Source organism: Leptidea sinapis, chromosome 19, assembly GCF_905404315.1.
Source record: "Leptidea sinapis chromosome 19, ilLepSina1.1, whole genome shotgun sequence".
NCBI classification, from domain to species: Eukaryota; Metazoa; Arthropoda; class Insecta; order Lepidoptera; family Pieridae; genus Leptidea; species Leptidea sinapis.
Genome location: NC_066283.1, coordinates 12938857 through 12959306, shown reverse-complemented (window position 1 = coordinate 12959306; position 20450 = coordinate 12938857). Strand labels below are relative to the sequence as shown.

The 20450-nt window shown below is 39.7% G+C and overlaps 2 protein-coding genes across 2 annotated transcripts in view; one reads left to right on the top strand and one right to left on the bottom strand.

Annotated features, from left to right (window-relative positions):
* Window positions 1-20450, top strand: part of LOC126969735 (zinc carboxypeptidase A 1-like) — a 117877-nt gene that overhangs the window by 40347 nt on the left and 57080 nt on the right. The gene's annotated exons all lie outside the window — the stretch shown is intronic.
* LOC126969728 (sodium-dependent nutrient amino acid transporter 1-like) overlaps window positions 12715-20450 on the bottom strand; it is a 31063-nt gene continuing 23327 nt past the window's right edge. Inside the window, exons 12-14 of the mRNA XM_050815285.1 lie at window positions 20061-20237; window positions 19014-19108; window positions 12715-18083 (exon numbers count right to left, since the gene is read on the bottom strand). Of these exons, the coding sequence (XP_050671242.1) occupies window positions 17913-18083; window positions 19014-19108; window positions 20061-20237 (443 nt within the window). The 3' untranslated portion in view covers window positions 12715-17912. The remainder of the gene's footprint in view (window positions 18084-19013; window positions 19109-20060; window positions 20238-20450) is intronic.

Genomic DNA, 20450 nt, shown 5'->3' with positions numbered 1-20450 from the left:
AAGTGATATAAACTTATCACTATCCAAAAATACAACTTTGATTTAATACTATGCACAATATTAGCTAGATCTCTGGTGGGTCTTCCGCGTAGCTCCTTACGGGCCTCGGGGTAACTGTTCGGGGCGATGGCCCCTTTCAATAGTATAAACGCCGCCGCCGCCGCTGGTGTCATGTCCGGTGGTATCTTGCTACAGTGCGATCAAGCCCGCGTAGTGTCGCGAGCGATCTGCGGACTGCAGCCGGTTTGTAGGTCCGTGGTTAGCTTGCGCCCGCCGCTCAGCGAGGTCGAGCCCGCCGGTAGTGTACCGGTGAGCGCCCATCAGCCAGCGGCGAGGAAGCAGTCGTGTCCTAGGAGACTAGGTCACGTGGTAGTCCTCTTCTGTCCGGCGGCCATCGATGGTATGGCGCGATGCCACGCAAATGCTGGGTTCGCGCTCCATCGGCGCGTGCGAACATAGAGGTGCTCAGGCGACGAACGAAGTCGTCCAGGCTCTCCATGCGCAGGTCTCTGGAGATGACCTGATTTCGTACGAAGCGTGGTGCTTCGGAGATGATGCGGAGCGTCAGCGACTGCTGCAGTCGCAGCGACTTTAGACCCGTCTCGCTTGTCAGCGCAAACCAGGCGGGGGCAGCGTAGGTGAGTCGCGTGCGAACGTACACCTTGTATACGCACAACTTCGTACGGAGAGGCAGGTGGGACGCCAGCACGGGGCGGAGAACGTTCCGTGCGGCGCGCGTCTGGGCAACCACGTTCTTAACATGGGGCCGCATCGAGAGTGTCCTGTCGATGGTCACACCGAGGTATTTGGCCTTCGGGGACCATACGACGGTATGCGACGGTGGGCGCGCCTATTGCCGGGGGCGGCAATAGGCGCGCCCACCCGATGGAAATCGCCTGAGTCTTCGCCACATTGACCTTGAGTCTCCAGTCCTTCAGCCAGATGGGAATCGCGTCCAGTTCTCGCTGCATCTTCAGCGCTGCATGCGGGGCATTCAGCGAGGTGGTAATGAACGCCGCGTCGTCGGCATACAGCGCTAAAATGGCGCCGTCGGCGACTGGAATGTCGTCCGTGTATCTGCTGTAGCAGACGGGCGACAGGCAGCTTCCCTGGGGCACACCAGCTCGGATGGGAAGCTCCGTGGACAGAGCGTCTTCAACCCCACTTGAAAACGTCTGTCTTCCAAAAAGGTGGCCACAGTCTTAACTACTCGGCGGGGAGTAGTAGACGTGGACAGCTTGTACACGAGGCCAGCGTGCCAGACGCAATCGAACGCCTTCTCCATATCGAGGAATACTGCAATAGACTGCTCTCGCTTGTTGTAGGCGGTAGCGAGATGGTGCAGTACCCTCGTCACTTGTAAAGTGGTGGAGTGTTCGGCACGGAAACCGAACTGTTCGTCGCGTGGCTGAAGATGCGGCGTGATGTGCAGCAACAGTAGCTTCTCGAAGACTTTCGAGGTGGTGGACAGAAGAGTGATGGGACGGTAACTCCCAGGCAGCATAACGGCCGAGCTTCCACGATGATGGAAAGTGCCCGGTACGGAGGATTCCGTTGAAGAGCCGCGTCAGCGTCGCGATTGCTCGCGGAGGTAGGTGACGCAGGGCTTCGTTGGTGACTCGATCAGGGCCGGGGGCTTTGCGCAGTCTAGTTCGCCGAATCATCCTTTGGACTTGTCCGGGGGAGAACACGACGGGGTCTTCTGTCGGTACTATCGGCGACTCGAAGTAGTTCTTCACATGTCGCTCGATGGTCTCTACGTGCTGCACATCTGCGGTCGGGTTGGCACCTGGTAACCGTGGCGATCTGCGTCGTCCAGGAGGCGTCTGCCATCTGGGCTCACGATATTGGAGTTCCACGCCGTGTGTTTCGCGTTGAAGTCGCCCGCGACAATCGTGGGCAGCAGCGAGTCCAACAAGGTGTGGACATCAGCCACTGCGAGTCGGTTCTGCGGCGGCTTGTAGAAAGCGAACACACGGGTGGGCTGACGCTCGATACAGATCTCCACGCCTAGGGCGTACGACGTCTGCAGTTGAGGTACTGGCAGCAGTTGGTGAATGACGTTCCAACGGACCAAGACTGCTAATCCCCTGTTAGCAGTCCCGATTGGCGAGGCGTGGTCCTCCCGGTAGACGAAGTATCCGGAAACCTTCAACTTGTGCAACGGTCTGAGGTGAGTCTCGCTGATCAGGCCGATGTCCACTCGACGCTGACAAAGCAAAGTCTTGAAGAGACGGGCTTTTTGTGATGAAAGCCCGTCGGCGTTCCAAAACACGATGCGGAGCTCAGCCATAAAAGGTGCAGAGCTACGTGATGCAACCCAGGATCAGCGGAATAGGGTCACGCTGCTCCTGGATGGCCATCAGCACATGATTCAATGTGCTGATAACTTTGGTGAGTCGCGGGTCCAGCGGCGTCACTCGCTTCGCCTTCGTCCCCCCTGCGAGGGCGGCGACCACGGTGGGCTTGGACGTTTTCGTACTGCGCTCGGTAGGCTTCGGTGCGGCGGGCGCAGCAGCGCGTGTCGCAGTAGGTGGTGCGGCAGGTAGGGCGCCTTGGCGCGCTTGAGCGCGTTTCCCGCGCTTGCGTCGGCGTTTAACCGGTTGCCGTGGCTGGTTAGCGGCAGCCATGAGCGAGCCGGGCGCGTCGGCCTCTAATGCGTGGGCAGTGGGAGGATACGCGCGCGCTGTTGAGGCGGTGCGTGCGATGGTGCCCGCCCGGCGGTTGCGCGTCTCTTTGCGGAACACCGGGCAGTTTGCGTTGTTCGCCGTGTGCGCGCCACCGCAGTTGGCGCACGTCGGCGGGTCCTCCCTGGGGCGCTGGCACTCTCGTGCAGGATGGTTGTCCCCACACCGCACACAGGCAATGGGCCGGTGGCAGTTGTGCGAGGAGTGCCGAAACTGCTGGCAGCGATGGCACTGCGCTGGTCCCTTTCTGCCACGACACGCCTCGATGGTGATCCCGGGCATACAGAGGAGCTCGTGCACCTCATATATACCCGGGATGAGAATTGGCGTACGCTGGAGTTGCACGAACTGAACATCCCGGTCTGCCTGGGCGCGCGGGGATCGCGCGCACGTGCTCCGGGACATATCCAAGCTCACGCAGCTCCGCGTCCACTTGTGCCGGCTCTGTGTTTGCCGGCAGGCCCCGTATTGCTACCTTAGCGCTCCTCTCCGCGGGGAGCGAGTAGCAGAACCAGGAGATTCTAGCGACACTTTCCAGCTGCGTGAGGTAGCGCTGGATGTGGCGGAACTCCTGGTCCGACTTGGGGATGAAGCCTTTGCGCCTTTGACGCCTTTGCCAAACGGGCGTCCGTTAGGGGTGTGGCCGAGTAGCTTTTTGAGCTCCCGGAAATGCGTCGGCCAGTCGGGAAGCACCTCCACAATCAGCGGTGGGTAGCGACTGGTCGCTTTGGTGGTCGGAGTGGCTGAGGTGGTGGCGGCGGTCGCAGCGGTAGCGGTGGCGGAGGCGGCGGATGCGGTGACGTCGCCCGTCGTCGGCGTCTTTTTGGACGACGTAGTAGCCGCGTATGTTGGGCTAGTCGCCTGGCGAGGAGGCGAGGGGAAACGCCCCACGGGTATACCTGGCTGCGTGGCGGAATATCGTGGCCTACGTGGGTGAGGCGCTTGCGCGGTATGATTCGCCGTTGCAGGCGTCGCCGTGCGTACGGCAGGAGTAGGCGTAGCGGCAGTCGTGGGCATCAGTCGTCGCCTGGGCGTTGCTGGTCGGACGATGGACGATAAAGATTCCATGGAAGGACCCGCTTGAGCGGCTTCGGGGCGCCTCGTTGCGCCAGCAGCGAGGGTGGCTTGGCCGGACGCTATCATTGCGTCCAGCCCGCCCTCAAGGCCGGAGATTGCCGACCGCACAAAAACCTTACGTCGAAGTGGGCGCGGTCGAGTCGTGCGTCGCTGTGACATCAGCGGCAGGATTGGTGGTGGCATGCTGTTTTTTTTTTAATTAATTTTTTTTTGAAAATCTTTGCAGAATGCAGAATAACTAACTTTTAAAAATAACACAAAGTCTTCTTTCAGTAAAATAGCCTATCTTCGATATTTAAGGTACATTCCCTTCATGTCCCATAATTTTGGGACACCTGTATATAAATTACGTGACACGTTGTTTGCCCGCGATGGACTCCTTAACTAACGAACGGATTTTAATGGGGATTACTTCATGGTGTGCTGTTTGGTCCAACTTGAGAGATAGGATAGTTTTTATTTCGATTCGGGACCCATAATTATTTTTATTTTCAATTTTTGTTTTGTATGGACATATTTTCTATGAGAGAATTTAGTGACGCACGGTTTGACAGTTCCGCTGTAAAACAATTTCATTATAACAACAGGGAGCATTTTTTACGAAATAATTCTTGATGTTTTGAAATATTATTGGCAAATTCATATAAAACGGTATTTTTTTATCATCTACAGAAGAACGTCTGTCGGGGCAGCTAGTATTTTATATTTTTGTACTTAAAATAATGCTTCAGTTTTATAATTATTTTATACCTGAATAACTCTGATTTTGAGATTTTATATTGTTGTAGTCATTGCTTTATTTAATACGTTTGCCTTTATGAATTTGAACGTGAATAAAATATTGAATTTCCGTATGAATTTAATGCTAAAAACCACTTTTTGTACTTTGAGAATTTCATCCCCATTATATTCTCTTGTTTATGTTGATTTGAAAGCCTACAAACAATTGGGTACTCGGAAACCGTTTGCCGTTCTTACGTGTGTTTTTCATTGCTTTCGGTCACTTTGGAGACAGATTGTGCTGTGTCCCACAATTTCAGCACAGCGTAGACCATTTCAGACATACTTCAGCTACCATAACTCTCTTGTTACTCTACTAAACCGCAACCAATGGACGAGAATTTAATAAACTTCATAGATGAGTTGTAAAATAAATAGAAATTCATTTGTTTCTCATTGTATATAAATAATTTAATGATATTTAAATAATAGTTATTTAACGAACTTATGTGGTTATATATGACGACCCATATAGCCGAATGGTTAGTGACCCTGGCTACTGAGCTAGAGGTCCCGGGTTCGAAACCCGGCAGGTGCAATTATTTATATGATGAATATGAATGTTTGTTTCTGAGTCATGGATGTTTATATATGTATTTATGTATGTTTAAGTAAGCATATTGTATTAAATATATCATTGTCTTGTACCCATAGTACAGGCTATGTCTAGTTTGGGGCAAGATAATTTGTGTAAAAGTGTGTCAATATTATTATTATTATTTCAACAGATTTTTGTTCTCGACTCTAGGACGGTGATGATCCTAAGTACGGGCATATGCCAAGTAACTTGGTTCAAATGTTTTGCGTATGAAGAAGTGTTGATGAGTTGTGTGTTAATGAATGATGATTGGTATGATTTTTGTCTTGGATTGTCAAAGAAGTTGTTTTCATAAAACGGCGGACTATAGAGCAAGTATCTATAATCATTGATTTTTGGAAGGGAATATATGTATTTTCGTGAAGATCTAAAAGTTTGAGAGCAGATTTCAAAGATTTTTGTATTACACCTGTTGACGAATTATGATGGGTATAATTCTGACAGTTTCTTGGTGCCACATTTGTTTGATTTCATCTTATTATTATTTTATTATTATATAATACCTTCTTTATTACATACAATATTGTTCGTAAAAAGGAACGAGAACGAGCAAAGAACTTTTTGTGTGAGTAAAAAATTACACACACATTTCTCTTCTTTTATTTTTTTTATTATAAAAAAAACTCTGTGTAGTATTGTAGCTCAGAGACGAATTGAGTGAAAATGTTGGTGCGATTTTGGAGCATTTGGTTTTATTCACCAGTTATTTAACCAGAAGTTAGTGATTTATAACTGGTCTTATAACAATCTGGTTACCTCTTAAGGACTGCACGTTAGTTAAGCTGCATCACCAGCAAAAAATACTAAGAAATCTTCGAAAGACTGGTTAAGGTGGCCTGTTAATATGTTGCATATGACCGACCCTGAGATTCTTTGGGGTGCCCTTGCTCTCAACTGTAGAGGGATGATCTCACATTCCAAAGCTTCACTTGCAAAATTTCTATCGCTAAATTAAAAAACTGCTAGTAATAGGAATAAGGTGACAATTTGATAGTTTTGTACAGATATCATTTATGCCCAACTCGGTCGATTACTTGTTGTAGCAATGCTTCAATCATCATCATCAACCGGAAGACGTCCACTGCTGGACATAGACTGCTGGCATCCCCCAAAGATTTCTATTTATATGCTTACGGAAGCAGAATTGATGGTTGGGGATTAATTATATTTGATGATCCATTCTCATAAGATAGCACTCGTATCCAAGTAATGGGGCGCGCTAGCGTTGTTTCATTTTTAGGTTTTCCTGGTTTATAAATCATTGAAACCTGAGAAGTTTTTCGGAGAACGCCTGTTATGCCTATATAGGATATTCTGAGTGTGGAATAAACAAGACAGTGAGATGAACCACACACTATTTAGTTGAAGCGAGTTGTGATGTTTTTTGTGGCTATATTGAAGTATAACAGTCAGTAGATTTAACTACCACTCTTAGCTCTTCCCTCCTCTTTTCAGTATCCTTGTTAAAAGAAAATGATAACAGTTGCAATAAATTACGTAAATAGTAAAGTTTACTTAAGTGTTTAAATCAGGTGTGCTCAAACTTGAACTGCTGGCGATCTACTGAAAATGTTAGACTACGATCGGTCGGCTCTGAGAGGCTTCAAGTATGTGTGATGAAGGATTGTCGTCTAGGTAGAGTGTCACGATGACATAGATATAAGTTTTGCGCAAAATATGCATTTTTTTAGTCAAGTTAAGTGTAGGTCTGCTCTTAAATGTAAAAATAAAAGTAATGAAAAAACTCATAATTATTATTCAAAATTGCGAGTTTCTTGGTTCTTATAAAACAAACGCGTTGTAACTTTCTAAGCTTAACTAAAGACTGACTTTGGATGTTGAAGCGTGACACTGCATTTCCTGAGCATACTTTTCATAAGATGGTACGTAATTACTGATTTTAGTTTTTTATTGCGGATTTTTTTCTCGAGATTGACTCAAAAAGCACTCGCGATCGACCTGTCGATCCCGATTGACCGTTTGAGCACCCCTGGTTTAAATTATTAAATGTTAAAAAATCGGCCAATTTATAATAGGGGATATATCTGATATCTGTTTATGCTGTTAAACATTCCAAAATTCTTGAAATAATTATTTACAAATGACTTGTAGAGTACATAGAAATTTGTTGGGTTCAAAACAATAAATCCACGTTTCATCTCCTGTGATAATGTCATAAACAGCATTAGAATATCCGTGGTCGTACTTCATTTGCATTTGTGAGCACCATTCCACGCGAGCCTGCTTCTGCTCCGCTGTCAGTTCATGAGAGATCCAACGACAACAAAGATTCCGAATTTAAAATTCTTCGTGTTCATATTTTGCAGACGAGCGGCACAGTCTTGCGGATAGAGAGAACTTTTAAAATCATAAAAAATCATCGCTCTAAAATCTTTTCGACTCAATTCCATTTTCGTTGCGTACGTAGAACTTTGATGTGTGATAAAAAACAATTGACAAATGATTTCCCGCCAATTGCTTTTTTTATTATTAAGAAGTTTGCAACGTTTCAAAAATATAACATTCGAAATTCAAATAGTTCCGATTAGCTAGAAGTGCACGAGATTTTTTTATAATTGAGCAATATTATAACCAATAAAATGAGTGTATTTACTCTCAAAGCTCTAAGGAAGCTTCCCAATTACTCGACAGAGTGCAACATGGGCACTCTCCGACTTCAGTGATGGTTTGGTGGGGTATTAGCTATGAATGAGGGACTGAGCTATACTTTTGTGAAAAAGGTTTCCAAACATCGGCACAAGTGTATCAAGATACCATCCTTGAGAAGGTAGTGAAGCCTCTTAACAACACCATATTCAATGACTCGGACCGGGTCATAAAGATCGGTCTACGCAGTCTTGGTTGGAAACGAACGTTTCGGACTTCATCAGAGCTGAAGACTGGCCGTTGACTAGTCCCGATTTTAATCCGCTGGATAATGACTTATGGTCAGTTTTAGAGAGTACGGCTTGCTCGAAACTCCATGCTAATTTGGATTTTTCCTGAAACAATCCGTAATATTGGCAGCGAAGAATTTTCCCATGAAAAGAGTGCTTGCTTCTTGCACTCTGCGTTGGCACTCTATGCTTATAACTGGCCTCAACGTTTAAAGGACTGTGTTGCAGCTAACGGAGACCACATCGAATAAGCTTTTTATGTTTTAAATTGTTTTATATTTATGTATTAAACTCACACACTGTAAAAGTAATAAATGTTTTTTGCAATAGATTTTTTTTTGTTACAGTATTTATGGTACTTCGATACATTTTTAAAAGTCTCAATACTTGTACAAAGTCGTGTCGTATATCATTGGAATGAAGGGAAAGATTCATTATATTACCTGTCGCATGTGTGATACATTAAGATAAAGTTTAAAGCTATACATCCCGGAATTTAATGTATATTAATATACATTATAGCTGCCGGATCTATATTCAGCGCCATATCAAGACATTTCGTTATAATGAAGTTGGAACTGACAAGATGTACTCGTACACAACAATAACATATTTTCAGTTTGAAGGTCAAAAGCTCATAAAAAAATGAATTGGAGGGAACTTTCTGAGTGTAAAATAGAGAGAGGGCATTATTAATGATAGTTAAAGCTAAGTATTTTTACTACTGCACGTGTTAATACGAATAAGCATGTATTATTCTTACCATAATTGATAAGTGAAGTAAAAAAACACTGCGTGCGTACAAAGTACACATGTCAGAAGTGAAACCTGCATGGTGCAGGAACCTCTAAACAGCATATGAATTCCTGGTACGTGTTGCTAGGATAACACATGATTTCAACCGCTATGAAAGACATTCCTACCACCACTAATATATATAATAATATGTTCTCCTGGTGTATATGTAGTAATACGTCGTGCGCTTGGAGTCAGAATATAATGTATACTCGCGCCATACTTATCAATCTCTTCTTTAACTATGATCGCCTGGTACCAAAACATTGTATTATGCTTCCTATCTCATTATCTCCCATGTTAAATATTATGAATTGATGTGACTGCTCTTTTTACTGTCGCTTTTTCGTTTCATTGACTTTCAAATCACAACGATGATAAAGAATTTTTCACTTCAATAGTAAGCATATTACTGTCTCATTCTTTGTCGGCTTCATCCTACACATTTTTGTATTTGTGTCTCTTACCTGTCGTTTTTTCCGTTGCATCCGGTTTGAAATCACAACGATTCTAAAGAAGTTGCACTTCAAAAAAACTTATGTCATAAACTGGCTTCATGTTTTTTTTTATTAAATTTTCAATATTTGTTGTTTTTACTAACGTGTTGTTGTTTTTGTTTTGTGAATGCTGTATACACTTCGAACCAATAGTTATAAGTAATAATAATTGTGTTAGTGATTTATAATATTTAATACTTTATAATTTGAATCGCTATTCATGTTAATGTAAGATCAATAGGGTATCATAATCTATTATGGTATGGTGTTATGAGACAGTGCTGCCGATATTAATACCATCTTTGTGCTGCAGAAGAGGGCTATTCGCGAGATTTATAACGTAGGTCCTAGAGAAAAATTTAAAGAAATAAACATTTTGACTGTTGCTTATCAATACATTTTTAATAATGTTCTGTATGTTCATATAAGCACATAGAGGAATTTTCTAGAAACTGTGACATTCATAATGTTAACTCGAGGAACAAACATAAACTTGTTATGCCTACTACTCGGTTGGGTCGCGATGTATATGCTTCTACAATATGATCCCAGAAAATGTACAAAATAAATGTGTTACGAAATTTAAAAAAATTATTAATAAACGTTTGTGTGGGAAAGGTTACTATAGCATAAACGATTTTCTTTATGACACCACGGACTCAAAATGTGATCCCTCCTGTCTTACGCAAATCGTCAATCTTTTAATGAGTATAAATGTAATAAATAAGATTAAATAAAAAGAATAAGAATAATAAATTATTCTTACCATAGTTGATAGTTTTCTGAAAGTACAAAATCAATGGTAATTTGTCATCAAACGTAAACTTCACTGCGGACACTGATTATCACACACAAGTCATTACTATAATATATGTGTGGTTTTCTTATAATCATAATATATACTTATATATTCTAATTAGTTTTTTATCGGTATAACATTGACTTAAAAATATAACTATATTATATATTATATATAAAAATATTCTTATCAAAATATATTCTTTATTTGTATAAGTTTTCTTACTCATATGTAATATTTTATTCAATGACCCCAATTCAAGTAAATTATATCATAATTTTTATTATTAATATTTACAGCGATGTTACATTTTCTACAGAACGAAATCGTGCATGTTTAGACTCCACTGGAAACAACTCTAGCCCGCGAACATGAAATACACGAAGTAATTAACCTGCTGAACGTTAAATATCCAATTATTAGGGTTGTTAACTTTAAAGTAGATCCTATAGATGAAGCCACAACCTGAGTGTTGAACACGAGTTACCAAGATTTACGAACCATACGTCATTCGAACGGTTGGCTCGGTTGGTAAGAGCACTCGGATGGATCCCGAGAGGTCGCGGGTTCGAGTCCCGCATTGTTCGTAAATGTTGGTTATAAATTGAATTTGTACAAAGGTAGTCATTAAAAATAGAAATTGATATTTATTTTTGAGACCTCAATAAAGAAAGACATACATTATTAAGTTTATATTATGTCATTTCGCGTGGTTGTATGAGCCTTGTCTCTGTACCGTTTTATTTACTCATGTGCCGTGGCTCGGTGCCCACTTCACTCGCTCGGTTTAGTCACAACTCCATGGTCGTAAAAAAGAAAAAAATATTTGTAACAAAACTTATGCCCAAATCAGACCAGTTAGAATCGCTTTATCTCAGCTTATGCGTTTTGGGAAAAAGTTCGTTATTCATATTATTTAATTAGCATTACATTGTTACATCAAATCAAATCAATCAATCAATTCAATAATATATATGTTTCGGGCTGAAGTGCGCCGTAGCTAGTGAAATTACTGGGAAAATGAGACTTGACATCTTATATCTCAAGGTGACGAGAGCAATTGTAGTGCCGCTCAGAATTTTTGGGTTTTTCAAGAATCCTGAGTAGGACTGCATTGTAATGGGCAGGGCATATCAATTACAATCAGCTGAACGTCCTGCTCGTCTCGTCCCGACCAGTCCCGTCCCCCAATTCAGACCGATACACAATAATGCTTACACATTACTGGCGTAAATAGGCGCCCTTGTGGTACCCATAATCTAGCCGGCATCCTGTGGAAAGGAGCCTCCCACTGGTTAGTGTCGCGAAACGGCGGTCCTTGATCAATATGACAGCGGTGTTCCATGAAAATTTACACCCGAAGGGTGACGGGCGCAGTGAGAGTCGGAGAATCCCATCCCGTGCATTCTCGCTCTAGTCTAGTCGGTCTAGTACTCTGAGAACTACAAAAAAAATACAAAACACTTTATTCTCCCCATCATCGAAGTGTTGTCTGAAGATGGCCACGGCGTGTCCGCGCTTACATCAGTTGTGACCAAATTAATAATATAAAATCACTTTTTATGTTAAAATATTCAGGCTTTGAATTAATAAAACAATACGTGAGTCGCGCTAACCCTGAGATTGTCAACTGGCTATGAGGTCGCTAACCGGTTGCCGTTTCTCGCCGCGTACGTACGTACTCACACATGGCCCGGGTGATTTCAGTAGTGAAACCATTTCGCGTGGTTGTATGAAGCTTTATCTCTGTACCGTTTTATTTACTCATGTGCCGTGGCTCGGTGCCCACTTCACTCGCTCGGTTTAGTCACAACTCCATGACATAGATGGCGCCAACATAGAATGTGGTGAAACCCGGGCTTACTCGCAATACGGCGATGTGTGGTGGGATTGAAAGGGCATTTTTCATTATGAGCTTTTACCGCCAGGCGGAACTTTTTTTACCTTCCTTGCCAATAACTGATACAGTGGCGTAGCGTGCCTTGGCGGGGCCCCGTATAAAGTTCTCTCACAAAAGAAAAAAAAAAATTGCATAAAATTAAAAGAAATAATGATTCATCATAATTATCTTTCTGTCTATTTTTCGATTTTTTTTTTTACAAATAATTAAATATACACTCTCCTTGTCTTTTTTCGGCAAGCACCAAAAGTTTTTATTGATTTTTACTGACGCACGTCGGGGGCCCCCATAACCCCGGGGGCACTTGTATAATTAATACGGCAGATATTATGGCGGTAGCTACGCCCTTGAACTGATGACATGGCGCTGATCATGAAGGTGGGGTGTCTTGAATGATCACCTTAATATATTTATTTAAAAACTGAAAGTATACTTAAAAATAGACTTACCAATGAATTATATGCTAAAGGTTATTGAAGAGTTTCCACAGTTAGTTATACTGACACACATATAGACATTGCTTCACAGCCGCCTTATACTGACTAAATTATGTTTAACTCGGCTATGTCACTTCTAGTACCGTCCGTTTTACATCTGTATCAATCCGGATCAACACTATACAGGATGTTGTAATATAATTAAAACAAAAAAAAAGATTACTGCTAATAACAAAAAAAACATAAGTACTTATTCGGAACAAAATTGTATTTATTTATTTAACATAATGATAGTCTCTATAAACTATAAAATATTATTTTAAGCACAGTAAGGACAATAGCACAATTATAGTATCTACTTAAAATCATAAAACATACCTTTACATTATTAATATTACCTACTCATTTGCTATGCATTTATATAAGACAGTGTAAAATCTAATTCGATGCTATTGATACAATTACCATTATAATATAAAGCTCGCTTTACGCTTCTAAGAAATATTAATGACATTAGTTATATCTTAAAATTGATTCTTTTGGAATTCTTTTTAGAATCAAATTGAAAACATTATTATACAAATTTTAAGATCATCAGACCACTACTTACTCTACACGGTAGCTATGGCTATCTATAGCAAATAGTCAAGTTTACACCATTAACGTACGCTTAACAACTACTCACAATCACGCTCAAAAATTGTCTGAAGCAAAACTCTGCCTACGCGTCTATTAGGCAGAGTTTTCCTTCAGTTCTAGTTGTTTGCTCGAAATGGTTTACTCTAAATACACAATTACGTATTTGTTGATAAAAATCAATGTGACGCGTTGCATAGTTCACTTTTTGAAAGTGAACTAGGTAGAGACAGATAGCGAACCAGTTTACGGCCGTTTTCTATAACCTATGTATCCTTAGTTTAACTTACTAGAGGTAAGACAAATCTTTCCTTTTACGCTTAATTACATTTCAATAACCTATCGACATAAAGCATTGAACTATAACTAAATCTGACATAACTATGGATAGATGAGATCTTGTCATTAAACGGTGACAGCAGACGGTATCCGTAACTAGAGATACGTTATTGAAAACGGCCGTTAATGTAGTTTTCGTAATGCTAACTTTGTAATTGTAATTTCTTCGCAACTATTTTTCTGTCTGTTCATAGCTGTCACAGTCTATCTAGACGTATAAATTATCTAAAAAAATTGACTATAATGAAAAGACACGGAATCTAGTACTTCTAAAGACTATCAGGACTATCTGGGGTAAGGTAAAACGATTTCTATACCAGGAACGGAAACGACAAGACATTTCTCGAAATAAAATAATCCAAATTTATTACACCGGGAATGAACTATCTATTCCATTTCATACTTAATAATTTTAATTCTAACTTTTAATAGCTCTCTTACGAAAATTAATCATTAATTATGTTCTATTAAGATACTGTTTCTTAAACAAATCAATCCGGTTTTTATTCTCCTCTTATAAGAAATGAAAAGCAGAGTCCAGATTCCTTCAGACCACGTAATTAGATAAAATAATTTATTTCAATCTTAAAATATTTTCTGTATAGGAAATTAAGCACTTACAAATTAAGGTCGGACCGCATTACAGCGGCGCTACGCAGCACAAAGCATCGAATTATTATTTCAATCATTTCATTTGGTGCATCTCGTGCTAGAGCGGATCTGCACTGTGCGGCACAGCGCGTCTCGGCAGTGCCTTCGAGAGATTAATTAGACGCGCTGCGCGATTCACAGTGCATCACAGAAAACGGCGCGTCGCTTCAGTATGCGTAGTGCTAATTGTTCAATTTATAGAATTTTGTCTTCGACATTCTGAAGTCAGTGTGAAATTGTGCAGAGTCATTAAGAAGACGAGGAAGCAAATAGTGATATTTGGTACCGCAGCACCGCTCTAATGCGGTCCGGCCTTTAATGCAAAAGCTATTTTGAAGAATCCGGGTATCGACAATCAAGGTGGAGTGATACTAAAATGGACGATGACTTCAACGATTATTTGTGATAATTTCAGATACAAATCATGTTATTGATAAAATATTATAAAATATGATAACAAATCTGTTGAAGAACAATATAATGACTTATATATATTATACTATCTACGATAGAATTTAATTATCACAGATTATTTATTTTGAACACACTTGCTTGAAAAGTGAGTCTTATAACATCGTTCTTAGGGTCATAAACCGTATTTTAACACACACGTGCATAATAATATTACACACTAGTGCATAATAGAATTATCACAACAAAGTAAAGTTACTACCTAACTGCAAATTGTATGAGCTAGTCTCATATAACAGAGCATTATCAATTTAGCCGGGTAATAAAGTTTTTTTTTGGTAACAACAAAAAGGTTTTATGAATATCCATTTATATTTTTGGAATAAATGAAATATGTGTCCCTAATTATTATAAATCATTTAACTAAATTTATAATTCACAATAATTTGTTATAAAATATAATTATACATTTTATCACTAAAATTATAATTTTGAAGTAGGCAGTATGGCTGTATGTTAATCACCTTACACTTGGCGCGCGCATAAAAAAAAAACTTGCGCGCCATTTCCCATAATTGTCATACTTTGTTTGAACGATTAATGAAATACTTGTTTGCTTTTTTTTTCTTGCAAGTGTGTTGAAAATGTGCGTATGAAACTCGTGAATAAGTTGCTTACTAGACACTCGGCTGATTTACGCCCTCACGTGATGCTCGGGCTGCAGCCCCCCGCCTGGTGTATAATGAGCTACTTAGCTCACTTGAATCATAATATACTATTATTTCACAGTCCTATGATACAAACTTAAGTAAGGCTTAAGTTATAAGGTTGCAATCGTAGGTACCTATTACTATTATTTTACGAAATAGTATTGATGTAGATACTTAACTTAGATAGTTTATACGTATAGATGGAGTCTCTTGCTGTTAGACAACCGTTAAAAACATGCTAGGAATATTAAATTAGTGTGCGTGACAAGCTACGTCTTACACTCGTGGTTTGTATGACATTTTGTATTAGTGTGCGTGAATTGGTCAAAGTAGAGTCTAAACTCAATTTTTTTCGACGTTTTCACAACTGTCATAGTCTATCTAGACGTATAAATGATGTAAGATACATATATAGTCTATAAAAAAATATTAATATCGCTAGCTAACCGACCTGGCAGATATTGTTGTCCTCATAAAAACCAATGAGAACTATTGATAAAACTAAACCGTATTTCTGAATAATCCATATATTATCCTCCATTATTTTAAACAATAATAGTCGATCAGCAGTAAGTCGTCTTTTCTTATGTAACATATATGTATAAATATATGTATACATGTATATAAATACAGTAATATTAATTTAAAAAAATAGTTTTCTTGTTAGGTTTTATCACTTAATAAACTTTAAATTAAAAACAGGTTCGATGATTTGCTAAATAGTAGTAATAAACCTAAAATACATCTTTATAATCGATTATATTTTAACCCCTACCTAGATATGGATAGTACCAGTGGTGATATTATTTATTTTAATATTAAAAAAAAATAATATTAAAGATAAATTGATCTTTTTATGTCTTATGTACTTAAACATTAGCGGCTAAATGAAAATGTTAAATGTATTAAAATACTAAGAAATAAAAAGTGGACTGAAATTGAAAAAGGGTTGTGTGGTTGTATGAAACCACGGTAAAAGTGAAACTTTTTTTCACATTATAGACATTTAACTAAAAATAGCGTGGAGCACTGGCACAAATGAGTAATAGTCTATACACTACACGGTCAGCTGCTGCGAACTATAGGCGCCGCCCGACCGTCACGCGACATTCAACGAAAAAGTTTGAGACGATTTAATAAAAGTTTCACTTTAATTAATACAATATTATATAGAGTAAAGAATGTAACAGTAATAATAAGACTTAAATATAATATTAAACACTAATGATTGCTTTCATAAAAGGTCTAAGCCCGATTTCACCAATGACACTTCAAACTGAGTTCAACAAAACCCAGTTTTTACGTAAACGAGTTCAAATGCCAGTCTTTCTTTCTCGATTAACCACAAAGCGATTCCACCAATATGTTTTGAGCGTATTGACGTAAACTGAGTTTACATGTCATAAACAATAGGATGTATCAAATACCAAATGTCTAACCTGTCATTGGTAAGTATGCACAAAATCAAAATAGTTAAATGTCAATATTTCTATTACGATAACGATAGTGAGAGCTCTTGAACGGGATCAAGTTAAACATCAAAAATTCGACGGTTAGGATTTAAACGCGTTTAGGCTAAAATTGAGTTTGATTTGGTGTAATCAGAATTGAATCTGTAAACTTGTTTGCTTGCGTGAGTGTTCTAATCGCGTTTTACTCCAATGGTGAAATCGGGGCCGAAGAGATAAGAGTATCGACCACTGACCTCTACTTTAAGCCACTGGACTGGCGGCTGTCAAAGTGCTTTTGTGCCTGTTTGATATTAGCCATTTTGGCGCATCTTTGGAGAGTCTGCGGTACTAAAACTACTGATGACAAGCTTAGCAAACATCGATAGATGGTGGGAAACTATTTACAAAAAAAATTGTGAAGTTTATTACGTTGATTCTTGAAGTATAAATAACTAGAAAAATTAGTTCTCTGGACGCTCGCGAGTGGTGCTTCAAATAGGCACAAATAATTTCTGTCAAACATATGGATATCCTGTCAAGTGGTATTTATACAGTACAGTGGTCTCGACATCCAACATCTACATAGGATGGCTCTAAACAAAACGTGACAGACTGGTGATTGCACACAAATTTCATAATGCATCCTACTAAAATGTAGCTATGTCATGTGTATAAAAATATTTAATAAACTCTCTCCAAGCTTACGCGTATTACCCGTCCAACGATTAAAAAAGGATCTTTTTACATGGCTTATAGATAAATGTTTTTATAATGAAATGTTGACACATTAGATTAAATTAAATTGACTTTAAAATATATATTAATTCTAGTCTTTAAATAATGACATTTAAAAATAATAATTATAATTTAAATTGACCTTAGTGCTTGAAATATAGAGTTTGTTTAATGTTAAATCAATTATAATAATAACTAGAATTTTGTAATGAAACGAAAAATGAATTAATGGTTAATAATAATTTTGCATGCCAGAAATGGCCGATAACATTGATACATAAAAACTATTTACACCCATTGTTACATGTTTTCTAGCAAAATAAATGATTTATTTATTTATTTACAACTAAATTAAAGATCAAACAGTTTGGACTGAGCAAGCCACACATTGATGGAAGGTCCTCAGTCTGTTTTCCTCACCACCGGCCGACTGTATCTTATACAATAATTATAATAAATTAATTCGTTTCACTAATACTAAGTTAACCTACTTAATGACCTACTGAGCCGTTTTATTCAGTTTTATATCCACCGGTCATACTTAACCACAAATGCTTTGTTAACGAAGTTCTTTGTTTAGCCTGTATAGCTTTAATATCACTCTTGAATAGCATCCATTCACGTTTTTGACTTAACGACCTTGGACCCCAAGATGACTTTGGTGTGAACGATCTCTTCAGAGTCTGAAAATCATAATATATTTGAGATTACACGATTTATCAATAGGTCAAAACACAAACAACAATACAAATTCAAATATTTTTATTCAAAATAGCATATAATATTACTTATTGAAAGTCGAAAACTGCCACCCATTCCAACAGGTATGCCTCAGACCTGAGAAGAACGGGCGCAAGAAACTCAGCGGGCTAATTTTTTTTTAATATGGTCACAATGTAGATCATACAACAAAATTTATTTTTTAATATCCTGAGGGCGGTTGCTCTATTTCCAATCTGTGGTATCATTAAGAAAGCCATTTATGTTATAGTAACCTTTACCACACAAACGTTTTTTTAACAATACAAAATGGCTTATTATTAAGTTTAAACATATTACGATCACGAATACACTGGGCATAACGTATTTTCATAAGTTTGTGACGCGTATTTTAGCAATACAATATTACACAAATACAATTTCGAAAACAAAATGTTATAAAGGATGCGGGGCTCGAACCCACGACCTCTGGCGTTCCGTGCCAGTGTTACCGTTCTAACCGTCCGAGCTAACCGTTCGAGTGACGTATCGTCATAAAATCTTGTATCCTTTGTTAAATTCTCGGGTTGTGGCTTCATCTACAGGATCTACTTTACGTTACTTTACGTTGATAACCTACTCAACCCCAATATTTGCATACTAGGAAACTGACTTGGGATGTCGCTCTTTTTGTTATAGTGCCGCTCAGAATTTTTGGGTTTTTCAAGAATCCTGAGCAACACTATATTGTAATGGGCACGGCGTATCAATATCCATCAGCTGAACGTCCTGCTCGTCTCGTCCCTTATTTTCATAAAAAAAAGATGTCCATGAGCGGTTGTCTACCCACTTCCAGTGTCCTTGGGCTGTTTTCCTATATATTTAGCACTAATAACTTTTAAGTAAATACTTACCGATTTACAGTTACCAGTCCTGTTTTTGTAGAGGGAGATACCCAAAAATATTGGGACAAATAACACACCAGCGAGGAGCATCATGTACCCAGCAACTGAAACAAAAGTTACAGACAACGTGAATATTGTAAATCAACTGAATGGGTGTCGAAATCTCGAGCGAATTGCCAATTCGGTGGTCATCTGAAGGGCAAAGCCAAATTGGCTTCGAAGAAGCTGGTAGAGTACGGCCATTCTTCAAGCAGCCCACATTCTAGCGCTCTACAAAGCGCAGGTGCAGCCACATATGGAGTATTTCTTTCATCTCTTTTCTGGCGCATCCCAGTATCAGCTCGATCCATTTGACCGCGTGCAACGCAGAGCAGCTCGAATTGTCGAGGACCCAGTGCTCTGTGAACGGCTGGATCACTTGGCGTTGCGTAGAGATGTCTGTTTAACCTGATTTCTGCCGCCAAATTCCACCTTCGCACGACACGACACAAGTAAGGATATCATCCCCACCATCTGGATGTGTAGCGGTCCTCCACGATGCGGTTTTGAAGGACCTTTCTTCCACGTCTTACAAAACTGTAGAATGAGCTTCCTTCTGCGGTGCTTCCGGGACGATACGACATGAGTACCTTCAAAAAAAGCGCGTACACCTTCCTTAAAAGACGGCAACGCTCTTGTGATTCCTCTGGTGTTGCAAGAAAAAGTGGGCGGCGGTGATCACTTAACACCAGGTGACCCGTACTCTCATTTGTCCCCCTATTCCATAAAATAAACATATTTCTTCAACATTGTACACACACAAGCTGTTGAAAACGTAATGGATCTTAATTTTTTACAAGATTATAGCCGTCATCTGTCAATCTATCAATGACTGCATGTTTGAGACAATCGCTTTTTTCTTAGAGAGTTTCCCTAGGGTGATTTGATATTGATAATTGGTAAGCTAATTTGATATATTTCTGCTATAGGTTAGAGCTACCTCTTCCGTTTTAATACACAATTAACTTGATTATTTTATAGTTTGATTTGGTTATAAAGTTACTATGTTACTCTTACCGTAGGCGGCTGTCGGGTAGTAATAATCTCCAACAGATAGCGCTTCACTGGATTGCAAGGCGTATATGAATACAACGATCATAATGACAGGAGTGATCAGGCCCCAACAGAACCTCCAATAAACCGATGTTTTGATTCCCAACATAAACTCGACGTCCAGACACAGGTTCTCCAAACCTAAAACAAGTTATTAACATAAATATAGGAAAGATAGTATAAACCGAACATAGTATGGAGAATCAAGTGTAGTTTCAAATTGTACTCAACAAAAGTACATGCTTAACGTATTCACAACTAGTCCAATAAAAAATATAAATCCTTAGTTGGTTTCCATAGCAGATCAGTTTGAATACGAGTTCATCAACTTCATAATATTCTATAAATAGGTAT